The sequence below is a fragment of the Eptesicus fuscus genome, chromosome 12 (assembly GCF_027574615.1).
Source record: "Eptesicus fuscus isolate TK198812 chromosome 12, DD_ASM_mEF_20220401, whole genome shotgun sequence".
Lineage (NCBI taxonomy): Eukaryota > Metazoa > Chordata > Mammalia > Chiroptera > Vespertilionidae > Eptesicus > Eptesicus fuscus.
Window position 1 is genome coordinate 59,643,721 of NC_072484.1, and position 24,270 is coordinate 59,667,990.

Genomic DNA, 24,270 nt, shown 5'->3' on the forward strand with positions numbered 1-24,270 from the left:
GAAGAAGGAAAACTGTTTGATATGTGAGGTTTTCTTTTCTGAATTATTCTGAGGCTTCTCTAAATGTTTCATAATTAGTACCTGGCCTGCTGGTTTCCCTTCCTGCACTGGTTTTTGAAACTGAAGGCAGGTCTTTGCACTGTTTTACTATCTCAGAAGTGGAAGCAGGCTGTCTATTTGTGAGAGATTTAAGGACGTGGTTCTAGCCCTGGCATGGTGTTCTCATTAACATTGAACAGAAAACATGATTCTCTAACCTCTAAATGCTCCCTGCCTTTGGCAAGGTCAATTCAACACCTGATTACTATGGTTTCCCATTTAGGGCCACAGAAATACCAGCTCTGCTCCTATACTCCACAGTTGGCTCTGCCTAAATCCAACAGAGGGCATTCTTGCTCTGTTTTGTTTGACACTGGCCATCAGACAAAAAAAAAGTGATATTATTACCCAAATATCCATAACCACATATGCATGTGTTTCCCTTGGTGACAATACTAAGGGTTATAACAAAGAGAAGGGGACATAGCTAGCAGCTGGCATTTATTGAGCACTTACTGAGTGACAGGCCCTGCCTCCTGAACTTTACATTATATCATCTGATTTCATCTCTTTGAGGTCACTTCAATATCCCCGTGAAACAGTGAGAACTAGTTAGGCACAGGCCATACAACTGGTTAGTTGTGGAATTGGGATAAAAAACTAAAGAAGCTGGTTATAGAGCCTGCTCTTGACACTAGAGCTATGTTGCTTTTTAGGTGGCAGGAAACACTGCCAGTTAGAACGATGGCCACATTGGTGTTCAGATGGCTTCCTATGGGAATGAATTCCTGTAGGAAATGAATTTGAATTATTTTGCCCTCGCTGGTGCTTCCTGCCCACTTGAACACCATTTCCCCTTTGCTTTACAGCAATGGCACCAAACATGGATGAAAAACATTTTTCTTCTCCTGTATTTACTAGTAATTAGTATGTTCATATTTTCTATTTCATCATGATTCAGAATTGGTATATTGTATGTTTCTAAGAATTTATTTCTTCTAGGTCGTACAATTTGATGGCATGTAATTATTCATAGCAGTACCTTATGATCCTTTGTATTTCTGTGGTATCAGTTATAACCTCTCCTATTTCAATTCTGATTTTATTTGAGTTCTCTCTTTTTTTCTTGGTGAATCCATGTCCTTCTCTTGGAAATGTTTCATGTTGCCTCATTGCCTACAGAATGAAGTCTAGTCACCTCTGGTCTATTCCTCGTCTTTCTCTTTATGTATCTTTACAAATAAAAACAGTTTTTAGTTTCATTGATCTTCTCTATTGTCTTTTTAATCTCTATTTTAATTTATTTCTGCTCTAATCTTCACTATTAACTTCCTTCTAATAACTTTGGGCTTTATTTGTTTTCCTTTCTTTAGTTACTTGAAGTATAAAGTTAGATTCTTTGAGATTTTTTTGTTTGTTTTATGAGGTAAGCATTTAATCACTATGAACTTCCCTCCTAAAACTGCTTTTGCTGCATCTTACAAAGTTTGGTATGTTGTGTTTCCATTTTTGTTTTCCTCAAGGTATTTTTTAATTTTTCCTTTGATTTCTGTTTTGATCCATTGGTTGTTCGATAGCACATTATTTAATCTCCACATATTCATCAATTTTCCAATAACTGATTTCCTTGCCTCTAGCCTGCTCTTCTTTTTGTTAATCCTCACCAATGAAGTTTCATTGATTTTTAAAGAGAGTGGAAGGGAGGGAGGGAAGGGAGAAAGAGGGAAAGAGAGAAGTGAGAAAGACCATTAATTGGTTGCCTCCTGTACAAGCCCCAACCAGAGCCAGGGAATGAACTCACAACCAAGGTATGGGCCCTTGGCCAGGAATTGAACCCGAGACCCTTCAGTGTGTGGGCTGACACTCTAATCACTTAGCGTCGGCCGGGGTTAGCCTGCTCTTTAACTAGTGCCAAGCACCACATTCCTCCAAATCACTTTTGCATCTGGCTGTAAGAAAAGAAATGTTACCATGTCCTTCTCTTGGAAATGCTCCATGTTGCCTCATTGCCTACAGAATGAAGTCCAATCACCTCTGGTGTATTCCTCAGCCTTGTCTTTCTCTTTATTCACCTCCTTGCCTGTGATGCACCAGCAACACTGAACTAATTGGAGTTCCCAGACCCCTTGGCCCTCCTTGGATTTGTATCGCTGCTTGAGCAGTTTCTTCTGAACATGACACCCTTCTATTTCCTCTTCTGGCAAATTCCTTACTAGCCTTCATGACTTTGCCCTAGCAGAGTTTGATTCTCTTTCATGAATTGGTAGCATTCAATACATGACCTTTCTTAGAGTATTTAACACCCTAAGTTAGCATTATGAGTACATGAAATAGTTGTATCCACTGAACTACAAGATGCCTAAAGGCAAAGAATCTGTCTCATACATCCTCCTATTCTTAGATCCCAGTCTACACTCTCTTTTATTCAGCAAGAGTTTTATATGTATGCTTCAATGCTTTACTAAGTGTGTTTATCAGCAGAGGTTGATTGATTAGCTGTATATTGAGAGCTTCTCAAGGAAAATAAGAAAAATCTCTCAATGTCATCAAAAGATGGCTTAAAATCATTTCTGTGTCTATTAAGATGTGTCCTTCCAGGGCACCCCTGTTTTGCAGGCTCTGGGAGCCATGAGAGCATTTATTTCTGGGGTGGTTAATGAACTGCTCCTTGGGAGGAAAAAGTCTGGTATAAAAACTGACTCTGGCTTATTTCACTTAGCATAATGCTCTCCAGTTCCATCCATGCTGTTGCAAATGGTAAGAATTCCTTTTTTATAGCAGCATAGTATTCCATTGTGTAGATGTACCACAGTTTTCTAATCCACTCATCTGCTGACAGGCATTTAGGCTGTTTCCAAATCTTAGTTATTATAAATTGTGCTGCTATGAACATAGGGGTGCATATATCCTTTCTGATTGGTGTTCCTGTTTTCTTGGGATATATTCCTGGGAGTGGTATTACTGAGTCAAATGGCAGTTTCATTTTTAATTTTTTGAGGAAACGCCATACTGTTTTCCACAGCGGCTACACCAGTCTGCATTCCCACTAGCAGTGAAGGAGGGTTCCTTTTTCTCCGCATCCTCTCTAGCACTTGTCTTTTCTTGATTTGTTGATAATAGCCATTCTGACAGGTGTGAGGTAGTACCTCATTGTTGCTTTGATTTGCATCTCTCAGATGATTAGTGACTTTGAGCATGTTTTCATATGTCTCTTGGCTTTCTGAAAGTCCTATTTCAAAAAGTGTCTATTTAGGTTCTTTTGCCGTTTTTTTATTGGTCTGTTTATCTTTCTTTTGTTAAGTTGTATGAGTTCCCTGTAAATGTTGGAGATTAAACTCTTATCAGAGATAACACTGGCAAATATGTTCTCCCATGATCTCACTCACTTACGGATAGTAAAAAACATTATAAACTGATGAACAAAAGTAGATACAGAACAGACTGTCAAACTACAGCAGGAAGGCTAGGGAGGGTTGGTGGGGGGGAAGGTAAGAGATCAACCGAAGGACTTGTATGCATGCATATAAGCATAACCAATAGACACAAGACACTGGGGGTGGAGAGGAGGGCATGTGCTGGGGGGTAGGGGAGGCTGGGGGAAGGTCAATTGGGAAAAAACAGGAGACATATGTACTACTATTTGTAACACTTTAAACAATAAAATAATAATAAATTTTTAAAAAACTGACTCTGGCTATGCATGTCTAAGACTAGAAGAATTAGGCTTCTCCTAGGAATAAAGCAGGGGTCTTAAAGAAATTGAGAGTTTTCCAAGTTACCTTGTAAGTATCCTTTTTTGGAACTGTTAAGGTCAATCAGGGAATTGACTTAACTATCTGCTATTAATAGTAACATGTGTAGGTGAAGGGAGCAGTAGAAAGTGAGTTTGACTTTGAAAAAGAAACATGAAGAATTGGTGGCACTGATCAAATGAATTGATAACATAAATGCATAACCCAAGTAAAACTTAAGGAGGCTTAGTGTTTTGTTTCTTAAAGTATTTACACAATGTTCCAAACTTTCTGAAGGATTACATAAGCATGCACACATGTGGGAGACATGTGTATGTCTTGGCTTAAAACTTTGCCATAACTGCTCCAGGAAGATGTCATTGGTTTGTAGGTTGAATGAGATCAGAGTTTCTTTATTCTGGATGTGAATTAACTGAGAGGCATACATTCATGATCTAATTTGGAAACTCTAGATGACCAGGATAGAAAAGAAATGGAGTCTTTGTCAAAAATCTAAGAGTCTAACTGCATTATCATGTAGGGATAGGTGGCATTCTGCCCAAACCACATAAATGAAATTATGACCTGAGGAAAAAATTCTCATATTTGTGTAGAATTAGCAAATGATTTCAAGATTAACATTGTTCAAAAAGATTCTAGAAAACCATTTGTAAAAATTAATTCAGAAATAACTTTCAATTCTTTAATCATTTTGGGAAACGTTAGGCTTTTTAATAGTTTGTGTGAGAACAGCTTTCAAAGTGGAGTGGAGGGGGTCAGGTGGTAAAAGTTCATTAAATATTGACTGTTTTCCTTGATTTTCAGCAATACCGTGAAGAACTGGATGCCAAGTTTAATACTGACAAATTTAAATGGGACAAAATGTGCCATAGAGAAGCTGCAGTGATGTTGAAAGCCTTTTTCAGAGAATTACCCACTTCTCTCTTCCCTGTGGAATATATACCTGCCTTCATCACTCTAATGGAAAGTAGGTGGAAGATGTTAAGTGTGAATGGACTAAGATATAAGGTCAATAAAGTGACTTAGAGTAGAAGAAAGATACAAAATAAAATGTGATCCGAAGTGTATATTTGCTCTTTCCTGGCAATGCTTGGTGAAATATTGTGTTTGATGGTAAGCAGTCATCTCTTTACATAATTAATCTGATAGATATGATTTAGAGAGTTTTATAGTCATTAAAAGGTAGAGGGGTTTGCAGAAGGAATAGACTCTCGAGATTTAAATTCCTGCTCAACCAATTGTTAGCCATGCAATGAACCTTTCTGGGCTTCATTAGTGTGCCTATAAATTACAGTTAATAGTTATGTGTCAGCGTTGTGGCTATTGGGTGAAAACATCTACAATAGTGTCTGCTGTGTAATAGTCCTTAAGTCCCTCTCTCTTCTTTGAATCTAAAATCCTGTCCTGATGATGTAACACAATAAATGTTACACAGAATGTGTGTTCTCTTTGAAAATTAGATCACATAGTACTTCTGAAAATTACAAAGACACGTAGATTATGCCTTAAGTGAGTACTTTGATAAAAGTATAGTAATGGAAAGTGTATTGTGTTTGGCAATGAGGGAATGATTTGTCATGGCTTCCGCCTAAGGGTTGAATATTTCAGAGGGTGTGACAAGAGAGACATTTAGAAAAGGAAAATGAAGCTAGATGGTGGAGCTTTCACTACTAACCTGAGGAATTCAGGAATCACAGATCTACATATATACAGTAAATCCTCACTTGTCATTGATAGATTCTACAACTTTTAAGTGAAACAATTATGAGGAAACTAGTTTTACCAGAGGCTAATTGATGTAAACAGGAGTTAAGTTCTTAGAGAATCGCACCAACATTATGATGAAAGAATGTTGAATGAGATGATGGTATTTGAGGACTTACTGTACAAGCTTGTTAAATAAATGGCATTCTACATGGACAGAAAAGGGCTATGGCAGACTGAGAGGACACACCCCAAATAATGAGGCAGCAGCTGCTCAGCTCTGCTCTTCCCTCTCTGTCTGTAGCCAGTACACTTCATTTAAGGGAGAGGATCTGGAAAGTATCCTGAAAAGGCTCACAGAGGAGTCCACATTTCTTTGTATGATTTTGAAAGTGAAAAATACTACACCACAGTGAGTGATTTGAAACCAGCCAACCCCACAGGGAAACCCAAAGGTCAGGGCTACTACCAGCAGGGAATACAGCCTTTTTGCCAGGTAGAGTAAACTTCAGTTGTAATGAGATTTTCTGAAGTGAAGAATTATAGACGTGGGTATGTGTGTTAAATCTGCCTCTCTTTATACTCTGAAACAGTATAGAGGATATAGAGTCATTTCCACTAGGGTAATTACTTTATATTCTCAAACTTGGAACAAATGTTGTCCATAAAATTAAAGGACTAATAGTTCATCAATCAAACCTGAGCTATTTGCATGAAAACTTTGATAGCTTTCTAAGGAAATAATGACCTTAGGACAAAAAAGACTTAACTAGGATGCAATAAATGAATTAAGTACCAAACCATTAAACACAAAACAGAGTAGGGCCAGGTTTCCTAAATAAAATGAAAATGGATTATTTGCCAGTTTAGATTTTTAATCTTAACAGAAACTTTATAATTTATCTGAAATTGATGGAGATACAGTCTGCATCTATTATCTCCCCCATAGAGGTTTTTTGGGATTACATTGAAAGATTATAGACAGCCCTTAGCCTGCTGTGTCCTCATTAAAAATAATGCTTTCTCTGTCCCTAAATATGTACTGAGATGTGCTCCTGATAGTCCTGTTATTCAGTCAAACTCATGTCAGCATGCATTAGCAGTTTTCAGAAATATCCTGCACCTGTGTCATTTTTGTTTACAAATTTGACATAAGTTTCTAGAAATCCACATGGGGATTGTGCTGAGAAAATATGACACAATCCTATAAATACTCCTTCCCAACTGTTCCTTCATTATGTGTTTATTTGTATCCGTCATCTCCTAACTTGGGTGCACACAACCTCTTGTAACAAGTACCTGGTCACAGGAGTGTTTCCAGTATTGTGAAGCTAAGTGACTATAAGCAGCTGACTGCCTTCCATCCATTGACTATACATAGATAGATTTTTCATCAACTTGAGAACTCCCCAGGGATTCTAGAACATAATGCTTCCTGCCAGGAACTCCCCACTAAGAGACCATTTTGAGGAGAATACAGAGAGACAAAGCAAAACCGGGATGCTGTAGTAAACGCCACATTTTCAGCACAGCTGGTGTAGGTTAACCAGTTGTGGATGGAATTGCTCAAATCCCTTCCCTGAAATGGGAAGAGCTGGCATTGTGAACAAAAGCATAAATGCCAAACGTCTAGCGCCATCTTCTGTCGTTGTCAAGGAATAAAATATCAACAATCTCCAGAGATCCAAATAGAATCACCTTCCCTAAATGTCCATTTAAGATCTAGAATATGTGTCATTAATCAGAACAAGAGAAAACACACATAGAGGTAACAACTTAGAGGCCCTGATGTGAACACTCTACACATACTAACTTACTTAATCTTTCTTTTTTAATGCTGGGCATTCTGTTTACAGAAGCTACCTTGTTTAAAGTTTTAAGTTATCATCTTTGCTGATAATATGCCTTAGAAATGGCTGATGATTGAAGCTTTGTTGGATTCGCCAGAAGCAACATCTCATAGTGTGTATAGAACATTTATTAGGGTGTACACTTGGCTTCCACACTTCTGAAAGGGAAGGGAAAAAAAGCAGAATTGGGCAGAGGATAAGGCTGGGTAGTGGTGCAGTCTGAGCCAAGACCTCATGCAACCCTCTGGAGAGCTCTGAAGCTGGGTGGCCTTTCAGAATTGTTTCCCAGTACAGTGAGAAAGTTGGGCATTTTTTATTCTGAATTGGGCTGTGAGTGGATATAGACTAAACCTCAGAAGACATCCTGACCTTAGACAAAACAGCTGGGGAGAGCACTTTCTAGGAAGAGCTGCCAGCTGAGGGATTAGGTCCTTCCATCCTGAAGAGGGGGGTGGGGATGCAGGCTGGCATCATGTTCCATGTCCCACTACAGGCATGATGAGAAAAAAATAAGATTTTTCTAACGTCCTGAGATACCCCCACATGAAGAAGAAACAAATGAATTTTTAGAGGCAGTCAAACATACAAAGGAAATCTTAGTTATGAAATAAAGCTCACATTTTTTCTTTATTTCTTTATATTTTAAATTTAATTCTTTATTGTTTAAAGTATTAAATATGTCTCCTTTTCCCCCCCCATTGACCTCTCCCCGGCCACTCCCACCCTCCAGCACATGCCCTCACTCCCCTACTGTCTGTGTCCATTGGTTATGCTTATATGCATGCATACATAAAGCCCAAATTTCTTAAGGTAAAGGGATTACTCTATCCATAAACCACTATGCACAAAAGCACCTTTTACTGATCTTGTTGCTCTTGGTGTTGAAAGGTTTCTCTCTGATTTCATGAATCCATACTTTAATAAGAGGTACTAATTCGTATGTAACAATCTGTCCCTACATAAAATAGAAGATATCTCAGCACTGTCTCTTACACAGCAATGGATGGGTCATTCCCAAAACATATACCCAGCGGCACCAAAGTGAATGTCCAGCACTTTAGTCCACATACTACATAAAGCATACACAATGGCAAAGGCAAATTGGTCCAAACTTTTCAAAATTATTGGTGGCAAAAAATCCCCTGAGAGACTCAATAGGTAGCAAAATCTTGCCATTTCTGTAATTATTAAATCCAGGAAAAACTATAAAGGATAGGGCATAGATCACAATCCCACTTAAGTATAATTTGAGTATTTATAAATGGATTTTATATAATTGCCCAAATCACAAAGCCTTAAGCAGGTTTCAGTAATGTTTGGGGTTTTTGCCCAAAGCTGTCCTCTGTATCTGTGAATTTGTTTTTTTTGAAAATGTGTTGTTTTTTGGATGGTATTTTTTAGATTTAGATTCCACAGATAAGGGAGATCAGATGCTATTAGTCTTTCTCTGTCTGACTTATTTCACTTAGCACAATGCCCTCAAGATCCATTCATGTTATTGCAAATGGCAAGATTTCATTTTTTATGGCTGAATAATATCCACTGTGTGTGTGTGTGTGTGTGTGTGTGTGTGTGTGTAACACATTCTTTTTTTCCATTTATCTATAACTGGACACTTGGGTTGTTTCCATATTCTGACTAATGTAAATAATGGTGCAGTGAACACTGGGATGCATATGTCTTTTCCAGTTAGTGTTTTCATTTTCTTAGGATAAATACCCAGAAGTGAATTGCTGCATCATATGACAAATTTGTTTTTAATTTTTTTGAGGCACCTCCATACTGTTTTCCATAGTGGCTGTACCAATTTATATTCCCACCAACTGTACACAAGGGTGCCCTTTTCTCCATATCCCTTCCAACACCTGTAACAGGTGTTGGAAGGGATATGGAGAAAAGTGCTTCCTCACACCTGTTAGCCATTCTAACAGGTGTGAGGTAACATTTCATTGTGGTTTGATTTGCATTTCCCTGATGATTAATGATGGTGAGCATCTTTTCTTGTACCTGTCTTTGGAAAAATGACTGTTCTGCCCATTTTTAAATCAGATTGCTTGTGGATTTTTTGCTATTGAGTTGTATTAGTTCTTTATGTTTTGAATATTTGTGCCTTAATATATAATGATTCACAGATGTAATGATTTGCAAATATTTCTCACATTCAGCAGGTTGCTTTTCATTTTGTGAATGGTATCTTTTCCTGTGTAAATGCTTTTGAGTTTGATATAGTCCTACTTGTTAATTTTTCTTTCTGCTGCTTTTGCTTTTGGTGTCAGATTCAGAAATTCATCATCGACACAGACATATGTCAAGGACCCAATGCCATGCTTTCTTCTAGGAGTTTTATGGTTCCAGGACTTTCCCATAAGTCTTTACTCCGTTTTTGAGTTTTAAATCATTTCAATTTTATAACAGCCCAGTGAGGGAGGTGTAAAGACTACTTACATATTGCAAATGATAAAATAGAAGCAACGAGGGGTGAAATAGCCTGCCCAAAGTCACTCAGGGACTAAGCAGTACCCACAGGATTGGAAGCTGCTTATATGGCCCGTGTTCCTAATAATTATATTTTGCTGCTTCTTTATGTAGAAACAAGATTTATTTTCTCTTGAATTGAGCTTCAAGCCTTCTGTTTATAGCATAAAAGTAAAGCAAGGTCTGTGAAAGTACTTTGAAATGGGAAATGTTGTACTAGTACAAATCCAGAATTATTTTGAGGATCTTGGCCACCTGCCTCTACAATGGCATCACGGGATGTGAGAGGGGAGCTGATAGACTGTCCACACAAACCAATTTAATTGTTGGGCACAAAAATGGAGTCCTTACCATCGAGAGCAGTCAGGAGCCGTCCTCTGCCACCAGATGTTAGCGAGGAATGCTGTCAGAATACATCAGTGGTGTTCCAAATGAGTGGTTATTTCTGTTTTCTTGTTAGGAGGGCCTCACATCAAAGTACAGTTTCAAGCCTTACACCTCATGGTCATGGCACTGCCTGATGCCAACAGGGACACAGCTCAGGTATGTTGTATTGACCTCATGGTTTGTCAGTGGCTCTTGTTGGTCAGAGGAAATGGCTCAGATCGAAAAGTGAAAAACAGATGACGAACAAGTGAAAAACAAGCTGAGCATGCTGCAAACCTGTTTCCCTTCCATGCTCCCATTGCTGTTCTCTGGAGGAAGATAAGAGAGAATGTAAATCCTGGAGTCTTCTTTGAACATTTCAGTTTCATTCATTTAATCTGTTAGATATTGAATGTCTACCATGTGTCAGGCCCTGGGCTAGGGTTAGGATTAGGATTAGGAAAAGCAAACATGGAAGACTTAAGTAGAATAATGTCAGAAATAAACAAGAATATTATGTAAGTTGTAAAATATGAAACTCTCTAATTGCTGGTCCTCAGCTGCCCACCTCAGTCTAGTGGCAAAAGATCTGAAGAGTGTCCTTGGGGTGGAATTTTGAAATCAGTGATTTAATTTTTTTAAATGTTCATGCCTTAACATTTGCAAATTCAATTTAAAGAATTCTACAATCTCTGAATTTTAGAGGTTACAAGATAGGAGCTTGGCATTTTATGGATTAGGAAAATTGAACTCAGAAAAGTGATTTGTCCATTAACATATTATAGAACATTTGATAGAATCCTGTTCCATAGTTCTTCATCCCAAATATCCCTCCCTTCATTTCAAATTCATTTTGTTGCTGTATGTTGGTAAAAAATCAAAGTTTCTCTTGCTATTTTGATAGTGATTCTGTATACAATAGGGCATTTGTTATATAAGTACAATAGGTGTTGAGAATCTTTGAAATGAGGTTGGAATCTTTGAAATGAGTTAGAAAGAGCCAATAATTTTGAGGCCAGTAAACATAATGCTAAAAACAAATATGATTCTTTTTTTTTTTTAATATATTTTATTGATTTTTTACAGAGAGGAAGAGAGAGGGATAGAGAGTTAGAAACATCGATGAGAGAGAAACATTGATCAGCTGCCTCCTGCACACCCCCCCACCGGGGATGTGCCCACAACCAAGGTATATGCCCTTGACCGGAATCGAACCTGGGACCCTTGAGTCCGCAGGCCGACGCTCTATCCACTGAGCCAAACCGGTTTCGGCCAAATATGATTCTTAATGCTGCCTCTTATCAGACATTTTAATTCGATGAGAACCCTTCCTCCCACATAGTGAAAACACCTATGTTAATTATATGTTAATTATATCCTCAACCCAAAGATGGGGATTGGCTATGGCATAAGAACTTTTTCTAATACAATTTCATAATTTTTCAAAAGCTAGAATTTGTTAGTTTTTGACTTTGTCTAAGCAATGATCTTTTATAAAAAAGAAATGCATCAGGTACCAGATATCTTAGTCAAAATATCATCTATCCTTTCATATAATTGAGGATGTAGTAATTATCAGGAAATTCAATACATTTCTAACAGAACAACCTCAAAAAACATTACGGAACTTGTGAAGAATCAATATCTCTCTCTCTCTCTCTCTCTCTCTCTCTCTCTCTCTCTCTCTCTTTCTCTCTTTCTCTCTCCTTCCTGTCTCCCTCCCCCCCTCCCTTTCTCTCTCCCATTCTAAATTGTGACTGGAACTAAGATTGAAGTTGGTGTGGTGTACATAGAGATCAAGAGCTTTGGTTCAAGAATCAGATGTCTTCAGTTCAAATCCTGGCTTTGCTACTTAATGAACTGATGCTTGACAAAGCTATCAATCCTTCTCCATCTTAGTTCCACATCTATAAAATGGTATTAATACTGGTACCTACCACACAAGATTTTGAAATATGATAAAATCAGTGGATATATATATAAATATATATATATATAGTGCTAAGAATAATGCCTGGCTCATAATAAATCCTCAGATAAATGTTAACTATTATTATTCTTATGTGCTGTTCATTTTCTCATTACAAATAGTATAGCAGAATTCAAACTTGGGAAACTAAAGAGCATCTCCCTTCAGGATTTCAGTCCTCTTGGTGAATTTCAGAAGGTCTGACAAACATTTATACTTGGTTGGCTTAGCCAAACTGTTATTAAGCTTTCTCAAAGCTTTATAAAAAACACACTTTAAAACAGCTGCATGTAAGCGTTTTCCTTTGGTCTACTGAAGATTCCAAAATTGAAAAACAATGGAAAACTGATATCCACTAAGTAAAATTTAAAACTTTTTCAATTGTGTTTACATTTGGCCTGAAGAATGAGATACTCATTTAAAAAAAATGGATTTTCCTTTTTCAAGAAAACGGTAGTTTTTAGTAGTGATGCTTTAAATTAAGGGTGTGTTTTGTTTTGTTTTAGAATTACTTTTCTTCAAAATGAAATTGCATTACATGTTATTTATCTTTTTTGAGATCAATATTTTTTAGTCCTAGTTTACTACGTAATTTTATTATTTTTCAAACTTATTTAGGATAAAAGAAAAGATAATACAAACTATTATTTATAGAGATTATACAAAGATAATACAAACTATTATTTATAGAGATTCCACTATAATAAACTTCATAAAAACTATTCACATTTCTCATCAGCACTTTTAAGCAAGTAAAGGGGAGCATGACATTTAGCCATTCTGTACTTCTGAGAATAATCTGACAATTTTCCCGACGCACAGAAATAAATGAAGATGATCATTGGTGCCTTTTGATAATTTACATTAGTGTGACACAATGCTGTATCTTTTTAGGCCCTCATGACCTTCTTCAATAAAGTGATTGCCAATGAATCAAAGAACCGAATGAGCATATGGAACATTTCTACTATAATGGCACCAAACCTTTTCTTCAGTAGAAGCAAGCATTCTGACTATGAAGAATTACGCTTAGCAAACACTGCAGCCCACATCATCCGCCTAATGCTTAACTACCAGAAAATTCTGTGGAAGGTGAGTAATAGTGTGATAATCTTAATGTACTCCTTTCAAGTCTACCAGCACCCAAGAAACAACGGCTCCATGAGGAAGCAATGCCCTTAGTCACAGGGAGGAAATATGAGAATATAATCCAGGTTACCTGTGGTATCGTTATACATTTTTTGAGGGCTGTTCCTGAACTTGTCCTCTCTTTTTAAATATGAATTCTAATAGTTTTTTTCTAATTTTTACAAGGACAAATGCCACAGTATACTGAGTGGCTATGAATTACCATAACTGACGACAGAATCTATTGGGAAGGTTTAATTTGAGTGTTTTCCTTCAGGTCAAGCTATTTTTCTTCTCCAGGTCCCATCTTTCTTAATCAATCAAGTCCGAAGAATGAATGAAGCCACCATGTTGTTAAAGAAGCAGCTCCCAAGTGTCAAAAAGTTGCTAAGGCGGAAGACCATAGAACGAGAGGTAATAATAAACACGGATGCAAGTGTTACTACCAGGTTTTTATTTCTCAGAGTGAGGCACAAAGTAGCTTGTCATTTAGAACCAGAAATTGTATATTCTCACCAAATGCCAGTCTTGTGACTATAAACTTTGTGGAAATTGTGTCCATGGCAGAACACTGGTCTTTTTATTTTGCTATGCATTTTGGTTGAAGTTTTTGAAATATCTCTATCATGCTTGCCTACTGTTTTATTCTGTCGAGTACTTTAGGCTAAAATGGTTCTCACAAAAACTGAACGTTGATGTTTTAGTCCCTATGAGTGAGATTTAAGAATTTAAAATATCTAATACATAAATTTCTTCAGTGATTGAATACTGAAAGAATATTGTATCGTCAGGTTGTTTTGTGTGTAAATTCATTGCATTCTGAAGAATATTTGCATTAGCACAGTTCGTGTAGAGGTGAATAACAGAAAGAGGTGCAAAATATCCTCACACTAGGATATTTTTCCATTGATTTTCAGACAGAGTGGAAAGGAGGGAGGCGGGGAAGAGGGGAGAGAGAAAAAGAAAAACATCAATGTGAGAGAGACACATCAATTGGTTGCCTCCTGCATGCGCCCTGACCAACCTGCCAGGGCCAAGGATCGAAGCCACAACTGAGGTACGTGCCCTTGACCGGGAATGCAACCCCAGCTCTTTGGACTGCAGGCCAATGTTCTAATCACCAAGCAAAACTGGCGGGAGCTAGAAGAATTAACTTTATTGCTTTAATTTAATTTGAGGATGATTATGAGTGTCAGGCATAGCATTTGACCTTGAGGAGGATAGAGAGGTACATGAAACTCACTTTGCCCCTTAAAGGAATTTACACCTAATGTAGGAGACAGGTGTGTAGAGAGCTATGGATATGCATTAAGTGCCAGATCAACTGTGCACACAGCGTATAAGGACCATGCAGAGGAGAAAGAAATGTGCTCCAACATGGGAAATCGTGAACAGCTTCATGGAAAAAGTGTCATTTGAGCTGCATGTTGAAGGATGGATAGCATTTCGAAGGGAGAAAGGAAGGGAAAGCTCATCCAGGGAAAGGAATGGTAGATGCCAAGGTGGTGAGTGCTGCTGTTTGATTTATAACAACCATGATGAATGGCTGTATTCCCTTATTGGTAATAGGCAAAGTAACTTCAGATCAAGTAGAGCCAAGACATTTATATATTTTAAAAAATTGTTTTGAGAAAAAGTCACATAATCGAAAATTCACCATTTTAATTATTTTGAAATGTACAATTCATTGGTTTTGGTATATTCACAATGTCATGCAACTATCACCATCATCTGATTCCATAATATTTTCATCATCCCTAAAAGAAACCCCATGCCAATTAAGCACTCATTCCTCATTACTCCCTCTCCACAGCCCCTGAAAAATAGTAATCTACTTTTTGTCTCTGAGTTTACCTATTTTGGACATTTCATATAAATGGAATCATACAATATATGGTATTTTGTGTCTGACATCTTTCACTCAGCAAAATGTTTTCAAGGTTCATCATATTGTAGCATATATTACTACTTCACTTCTTTGATTTTATATTCTTTTAAAAATAACTTTATTGAGATATAATGCACATATACAGTTCATCCACTTAAAGTGTACAGTTCAGTGGGTTTTTGTATATTCACAGATATTCAGTTAGTGATACAATCAATTCTAGAATATTTCATCACCTCGAAGAAAAAATATACCCTTTGGCTATCATCTCCCTATCCCCATCAGCCCCATTTCCACCACCAGCCCTAACAATGATCTATCTGTTTAGAGTTCCCTATTCTGTACTTTCAATGAATAAAAAATCATATAATATGTGGGTTTTTTGTGGCTTCACTTAGCATTATATTTTTACTAGAGGCCCAGTGCATGAAATTCGTGCACGGTGGTCCCTCAGCCCAACCTGCACCCTCTACAATCCAGGAGCTCTCAGGGGATGTCCTACTGATGGCTTAGGCCCACTCAACGTGGTTCTCTGCTCTCTGCGGGACCTGGGGGTTTCGCTGCAGCCATGGAGATGAAGCCCCCATGCCCTGATGTCCACTCTCTGCCTGTCGCCACCATGCGCCATGTGAAGGAAGCCCTAATGCCCTGCAGTGTGCTCTGTCTGCCAGGCCTGGGGGCTTTGCCGACACCAACACACTAAGGAAGCCCCCATGCCCTGCTGTCCAGTCTCTGTCTGCCGGGCCTGGGTCTTCCCCACCTCTGCCGCTAAGGAAGCCCCCAAGCCCTGCTTTCTGGGCTCTGTCTGCTGGGCCTTGGGGTGCTCCCACCACTGCCATGCTAAGAAAGCCCCCATGCCCTGTTTTCCGGGCTCTGTCTGCCGGGCCTGTGTCTTCCCCACTGCCGCCGCGCTAAGGAAGCCCCCAAGCCCTGCTTTCTGGGCTCTGTCTGCTGGGCCTGGGGGTGTTCCCGCCGCCTCTGTGCTAAGGAAGCCCCCATGCCCTGCTGGGGGGCTCTGTCTGCCAAGCCTGGGGGTGCTCCTGCCGCCACTGGACTAAGGAAGCCCCCAAGCCCTGCTGTCTGGGCTCTGTCTGCTGGTACTGAGGCTTCCCTGCTGCCTCCGTGCTAAGGAAGCCCCCAAGCCCTGCTATCCGGGCTCTGTCTGCGGTGTCTGGGGGCAGATCCAGCCTCGCTGCTTGGTCCCCACGAACCCCAGCAGGGCTGACAGGCCCAGACACTGCAGCAGCGGTGTAGCGGGGGGACTGGATCTGCCCCCTCCGGAGGTGGATCCAGCCTCACTGCTCCTGTGGACAGGCCGGACACTCCAGCAGCGGGGCTGAGGGGACTGGGTGCCACCATCTTGTGGCTATGGGGGCCGCCATTTTGTTGCAGAGTGACAGTTAATTTGCATATTACTCTATTATTAGATAAGATGATTCATCAAACTTATAGTATATATCAGTACTTTTTTTTATGTCTGAATTATATTCCATTATATGAATATATCACATTATTTAACAATTTATCCATTGATGGCCATTTAGATTAGTTACACATTTTTTTAAAGATATATTTTTTAATACATTTTTATTTATTTCAGAGAGGAAGGGAGAGGGAGAGAGAGAGAGAGAGAGATAGAAACATCAATGATGAGAGAGAATTATTCATTGGCTGCCTCCTGCACGCCCCCCACTGGGGATCGAGCCCGCAACCCAGGCATGTGCTCTTGACTGGAATCGAACCTGGGACCTTTCAGTCTGCAGGCCGACACTCTAACCGGCCAGGGCTAGTTACACATTTTAGCTACTATGAAACAATGCTGTTATAAGCATTTATGTATAAGTTTTTGTGTAAATATATGTTTGACTCCATTGGAAATATGCTGGGTCATATGGCAACTCTATGTTGAATCATCTGGGGAATTACCACTGTTTTCCAAAGTGGCTGCCCCGTTTTACATTTGCTCCATCAGCATATGAGGATGCAGATTTCTCCATATCTTCACCAACACATATATTAGCAGAACTTCGTTATTCTAGCTACCTGGTGGGTAGGAAGTGGTATGTGATTGTGTGGTTTGGATTTGTATTTCCCTGGTGACTAATGATGTTGAGCATCTTTTCATATGCTTATTGGCCATTTGTATATCTTCCTTGGAGAAATATCTACCCAGATGTTTTCTCATTTTTGTTTGGGTTATTTGAATTTTTATTATGTTGTAAAATTTTGTATATTCTATATACAAGTCCCTTATCAGATGTATACATAGTGTGAAAATATTTATGTCCTTTGATGCTCAAAGGTTTTTAATTATGATGAAGTATAATTGTATCTATTTTGGTTGATCATGTTTTTTTGTCATATCTAAGAATCTTTTGTCAAATCCAAGATCATAAAGATTTAACCCTATGTTTTTATCTAAGAATTTTATAGTTTTAGTATATATATATACTAAAGTTTCATTTTGAGTTGTTTTTAGGAGATATTCATTCTTTTACATGTGGCTGCCCAGTTATCCCAGCACCAATTTTTGAAAAAAATTATTTCCCCAGTGAATGGTCTTGGCACTTTTGTAAAAAATTAATTTATAGTAGATATATAACTTTATTTCTACAATCTTAATTCTGTTCCATTGATCTATATGGCTATTCATATGCCAGTATCATACTGTTTTGATTACTGTACCTTTGTGTGTTTTTAAAATATTTTTTTATTGATTTCAGAGAGGATGGGAGAGGGAAAGATAGAAACATCAATGATGAGAGCATCGTTGATTGACTGCCTCCTGCACGTCCCCCACTAGGGATTGAGCCTGCAACCTGGGCATGTGTCCTGACCAGGAATCAAACCTAGACCTCCTGGTTCATAGGTCGATACTCAACCACTGAGCCACATCAGCTGGGCTGTACCTTTCTTTGTTTTAAGTTTTGAAATTGAAAAATGTAAGCACTCCAACTTTTTATTTTTCAAATAACTTTGGTTATTTTGGATTCCATGTATTCCCATATGAATTTTAGAAGCAACTTTTTCACTTCTGAAAAAAAGGTACTTGGGATTTTGATAGGGATTGAATTGAATATGTAGATTAATTTGAAAGTATTGCCACTCTAATAATATTAAGCTTTCCAGTGCATGACAATGAGTTGTCTTTCCATTTTTTAAAGTTTTCTATAATTTTTTCAGTGTTTCATAGTTTTCAGGGTATTAGGCTTACACTTTCTTGATCACATGCTTTTTTTGAAACTATTGAAAATGATATTGTTTCTTTATTAATTTTTGGGTGTTTAAGTGTTAGTGTATGAAAATACAACTGAATTTTATATATTGATGTTGTATCCTGCAATTTTGCTGAATTCTTTTATTAGTTCTAAAAGTTTGTTTTGTTTGTGTATATTCTATAAGATAATGTTAATGTTTTCTATGAAGAGAGAGAATTTTCCTTCTTCCTTTCCAATCTGGGTGCCTTTTATTCCTTTTTCTTGCTAAATTGCCCTGGCTGGAACTTTCTGTAAAGTATTAAGTAAGAAGGCAAGAGCAGAGATCCTTATAACTCTGCCTGAACCTTCATTTTATGCTTGGACAGAGCCTGAATGTCAGCTAGAGGTGAGAGTTCAAGTTCTTTTCAGGTCTTTCCTGAACATATGCACAGCCCTGGACATGTGCATGGCCTCTGAATTCTCTGGAATATGTTGGAGCTTTTCAGAGCCCTAATTTCTCAAAGTATGTGGATCTCTAGGCTTGCCTCTAAAGCTTTTTAGTCTTTTTTCCCTCCAACTCTTACCCACTGCATCAGACAGCAGTGATAAAACATTTGCCTATAGGTGTTTTCAACATTATACTAGTTTAGCCCTGATCAAGTTCCAAGTTAGGCAAGCTAAAGGCAGTCCTTTTGAGCCAGTGTTCCAGGGAACCATGAGATAGGTCAAAACAAATAATTATTCTTTGTGAGTGAGGTGTCTTTTGCTCCCTCTAGGACCTGTACCAGGAATGCAGACTATCAATGAGCTAGGGCCATGGTCAGCAAACTGCGGCTCGCGAGCCACATGCGGCTCTTTGGCCCCTTGAGTGTGGCTCTTCCACAAAATACCACGGCCTGGCGAGTCTATTTTGAAGAAGTGGTGTTAGAAGAAGTTTAAAAAAATTGGCTCTTAAAAGAAATTTCAATCGTTGTACTGTTGATATTTGGCTCTGTTGATTAATGAGTTTGCCAACCACTAATAGGGAACAGAGATGGGAAAAGTGTAAGCTAAAAAGCCATAAAGCTTACTGTTCTTAACAAGATTCAGCTATTTTTTTCTTAGGCACTCTGGTTACAACCTCCGGGTTAGTATCCAGAGTTCTGAAAAAGTTGATACTGACCATTTTTGCCACTTTATTCATTGCTTTTATGAAGGGACAGTCTTTTGAATTCCTTACTCTGCCATTTTCACTGTGAACAATTTTAATGGCAAAAGTATGTTATGTTCAGAGCTGAAACTGAGGTCAGGTCAGGCTTTGCCATAGGAGCCTTGGTGAATTAGTCTTTATTTGAATCTCAGATTTATTATAAATTGGAGTGGGGGAGGAGGAAGTAATGTTTTCTGTCTCACGGAGTTATCATTAGCATCAACACATATAATGTGTATAAGCACTTTGTAAATTGTATAATGCTATATGAATACAAATTTTTTAATTGCAAACTAGAACCAAGGCAGAATTTAAAAGTTATAAGTATCATGGAAGCAACACTTAAAGATGAAGAAATAGTCTTTCTGCAGTTCTATTGTACTATACCATGTTTTTAATTCTTAACTTTTATTGGAATAGACAGTTCATTGAAAGGTTAAAAAATTCAAAAGGTAAGAAAGACAATAGGATAAAAATTGGATACCTTGACTTCCCCTCCCAGAGACAAATGATGCTACCAATGCAGGTTGTATGTCCACAGGAACTTGCAGGTGTACTAGTATATACTTCCGGAAAAAAACTATGCACATACAAGCAGATATGAGTAAATGTCCTCCCCCCTTTTTTCTATGAATGATATAACACACATAAAACACTGTCCTGCATCTTGGTGATTATTCCACATCGGTCCACAAAGCCTTCTTCTCTGCTTCTTTTGCACGATATTTCATAGACACATCATAATTTATTTAAGCTACCTCATATTATTGAACAGTTAGATGCTGTCCAGCCTTTTGCTATTAAGAGTTTTACATCAGTGAATAAACTTGTTTTATGTCATTTCTCAAAAATGAAGTATATTTGTAGGATAAATTTGTAGATTTGGAATTGCTGGATTAAAGTACATATTTATTTTATAATTTGGTAAATATTTCAAAATATTTTCCATAAAGATTGTACCAGTTTGTACTTTCAACAGCAGCATATGCTTGTCTTTCCAACATTAATCCTAAAAACTAAATGTGTTTTATTTAGGTTACAAGCCCCAAGACTTCAAAGGTACTACAAAAATCACCCTCTTTAAGAAGAATGGTAAGAAAAAAAATAATTTCCTTTCATCTGTGATTATCAACTTCCTACATAGTATTCCCTGGTTACGTCCAGAATATCTGTGTATAATTTTGGTCATGATATATCCTTCAAACTTGACATTTTTATTGTAGCACAACTAAATGATGATTCAAAATGTGTGGTTAGGCATCTCCACACAAGTGGAATTAGAAGGAAATGTGATTTTTATGATCACAGGTTCGATAATGTCAGGGGTATGGAATTTATCTTACAGAGGCTTCTGGACAGCTGGAAGGGGCGGGACATGAAATGAACAAGGGTAGCTTAAGAATACAATCTTTGGCTGCAACGAAGCAGGAGCACTCTGCCCCATTCAAGGTCTAAATCTTGTATGTGCATTTCCTACCATGCTCTCCTGGTTCTGCTGGGAATGGTAGAATAGTCCTATAAAAATCGACCCTATTTTAAAATTTGTATTTGTTTTCTAGTACTGGATGACTTACTAGTAAAACAATAGAAATTCACTCCCCACAGTTCTGGAGTCTAAAAGTCCAAAATCAAGGAGTTGGTTTGGTTGATTTCTTCTGAGGGCCATGAAACCAGAACCTATTCTTGACTTCATTTCTAGATTTTCATAATGCCAGCAGTATTTGACATTCCTTAGTTTGTCAGTGCATTCCAACCTCTGCCTCTGCCTTTATATTAATTCATCCGTGTATGTGTCCCTGTTTCTTCTCCTCTTGTAAGGACACCAGTCACACTGGGTTAAGGGCCTACCCTACTCCGGTATGAGCTCATCTTAGCTATTATATCTGCAATGACCCTATAAATAAGGTCATATTCTCAGGTATTGGGGGTGAGGACTTCAACATACCTTTGTGGGGAATGCAATTTAACACATAATATCCCTTCTAGGGTAAATATTGAATCAGTTCACATAAATCTACATCAACAATTTTACCTTTTGAGAACATACAGATTTACCTGAGGAGTAGTCAGACCCTCAAACAAATAGAAACTTTCTATTCATCTCTAGTTAGAGAATTAATCATTAAAACAACTCAAAATTTTGAAACAAAGGAATTTTCCAGTCAATCCTGACAAAACAGAAATGTCTATTAATTAGAGAGCAACATTTTTAAATATTTCATTTAGATGGGAGTTCCAGAGTCCCCAAGCCAATTCTGTTACATAAAAGCAGAGACATTCTCTTTCCCAGTAGTAGTCCATGTCTGCCCTTCACAGTGTCATTAGCACACGTGGAGGGATCAAGTCTCAAGTGTCCATCTGGAGTTACCTTTGGGCTGGCTAAAGCAAAGGGATATTTAAAACGTCATATTTCCTAATCGATCCTTGACTTTTTCAGGTTGATATTAAAATGCAATGAAATATAGAACTCTGTGTACAGTAGGCTTATTTAGAACATTGTTCAAAAAAATGCAGTAATAGAAACTTTAGTTGTTTTGTTATAACTCAGTTCTACTCCTCTCATAATTTTTAAGGCATTATATATGACCTAAGCTTGTGGTGACAGTAAAACTCCAGGTTAAGTGTTATCGAATCTTCAGTTAAAAAGAAAGCAGTGTTTCATTCTGGTTAAATATTAGTCATGTTTACCTGTTTTCCTAGTTCAGAGTGCCACTGGTTTTTATATCTCTTAAGTGCAATCATTGAACTGATTGATGTTCATCCTAGTTTGACAGAATGTACTGAATTTTTCCTCATTGTCAGTCTGATGTGCCAGAAGGTGTCATAAGGGTCCATGCTCCACGTCTCTCGAAGGTTTCTATGGCCATTCAGCTCAGTAGTCAAACCAAAGCCAAAGACATACTGGCAAAATTTCAATATGAGAACAGGTGAGTAAATGTGAATAAAGGTCTCTGTACAAAGATGATGAATTTTTATCAGAGAGTAACGTTCCAGGAATTTACAAATTTGGCCTTTTTAAAAAATTAGAACCAGTTGCTTTGGAAACTTTACCAATAAGTGAAAAGTCAAAAGCAGAATAAGAAGTTAGTAGGCCAGAGAATTGTCAGTAACAGAAGTTTTGGTTTATTTAAAGGAATTTCTACAAGTGGGATTCTTTATTTTCTTTTTTTAAAAATTAGGTATAATTAACATATAACATTCATTTCTGGCATATAGCAAAATAATTTGAGAGTTGTATATATTGCAAAATTATCAGCACAATAAGTCTAGTTAATATTTGTCACTGTACATAGTTACATTTTATTCTTATGATGAAAACTTAAGATCTACTCTCTTAGTAACTTTCAAATATACCATAATGTTGTACATTATATCACCATGACTTTATAATTGGAAGTTTGTACCCCCTTCACCCATTCTTCCCACCCCACTCCCTTACCTTGGCAATTACCAATCTTTTCTCTATATCTGTGAGACTGTTTTTCTGTTGTGGTGTAATGCCGGTGGTCTTGATCTGGCATCTAGAAGGGTTCAGGAACCTGGAAAAGGTGCTGTGCGTAAATTAAAAGGTGCTGTCCACAGACGAAACATAATTTTGAAAGGCATCCTGGGGAGTCAGAGAAGACTTAGCTAAAGGAACTAAGTTCTCCTTGTCTCAGGACCCCTTGCTTTTTATTAACACAATTTGTCCTAAGGCAAGGTGGAGATATATACATCAAAGGGGAGGGTTAGGTACAGAATCTATTGTCAGAATGGGGAATTGCCTGCAGCTGTTCAGATGTTTGGCCAGTAGGAGGCAATAACATGTAGATTAAGATGCCCTGAGCTGTCTGGCAGCAAGCAATCATCCTTTCAGGTTTGGGGAAATGCCTTTAGCCATTCCCAAAAGGCAATAACATATGTGGCTCAGCCCTTGTTGAGTCCCCAAGTTCCATCAATCTTTCAATGAAACTCTTGCAATTATGACATGCTGGAATTGGCTTCCGGCAGTGGTGGTGGTTTTGTTTTTGTATTTTTAGATTCCACATATAAGTGAGATTATATGCTATTTGTCTTTCTCTATATGACTTATTTCACTTAGCATAATGCCCTGAAGCTCCATCCATGTTTTTATTGCAAATAGCAAGGTATCATTTTTGATGGTTGAATAATATTCCATATATATATATATATATATATATATATATATATATATCACATTTTCTTTATCAATCTATCCATTAATGGACACTTAGGTTGTTTCCATATTTTGGCTATTGTAAATAATGCTGAAAAGTTCATTTTTTAGATACGGAAGCTGGTTACATGATGTATACACTTTTTGCATGATTAGTACTATGTAAGTTCATACATATAAAGCGTACATTAAAAAAATGAAGAGTAGACAGAGGCCCAAACATTTACTCCTTTCTGCTGCTGGCCCTGACACCACAACACTGTTAATAGTTACCCCTGGGCAGTAATAGAGGGACTTGAAATTCCATTCGAGGGATTTGGGCATCCAATAGATTTCTACTTACAGAGTTGTTTCTATATGCTCATGTATACCTTTTGTAGAAAGAAATTTTGGACATCAATGAGCCAAAAACAAAGCAAACAAACAAAAAAACAACCCAGAAATGACCCTTGATCTAAACCTCACATTTTATACAAAAATTAACCCAAAATGGATAACAAAATTAAGTGTAAAACATAAAAACTTTTGGAAAATTG

General features: G+C 37.8%; 1 protein-coding gene across 1 annotated transcript in view; it reads left to right on the forward strand.

Moving 5' to 3' along the window:
- Positions 1-24,270, forward strand: part of ARHGAP28 (Rho GTPase activating protein 28) — a 145,391-nt gene that overhangs the window by 116,204 nt on the left and 4,917 nt on the right. Inside the window, exons 10-15 of the mRNA XM_028139184.2 lie at positions 4,596-4,758; positions 10,281-10,363; positions 13,050-13,247; positions 13,584-13,697; positions 20,593-20,649; positions 22,360-22,484. Coding sequence (XP_027994985.2) covers positions 4,596-4,758; positions 10,281-10,363; positions 13,050-13,247; positions 13,584-13,697; positions 20,593-20,649; positions 22,360-22,484 — 740 coding nt within the window. The remainder of the gene's footprint in view (positions 1-4,595; positions 4,759-10,280; positions 10,364-13,049; positions 13,248-13,583; positions 13,698-20,592; positions 20,650-22,359; positions 22,485-24,270) is intronic.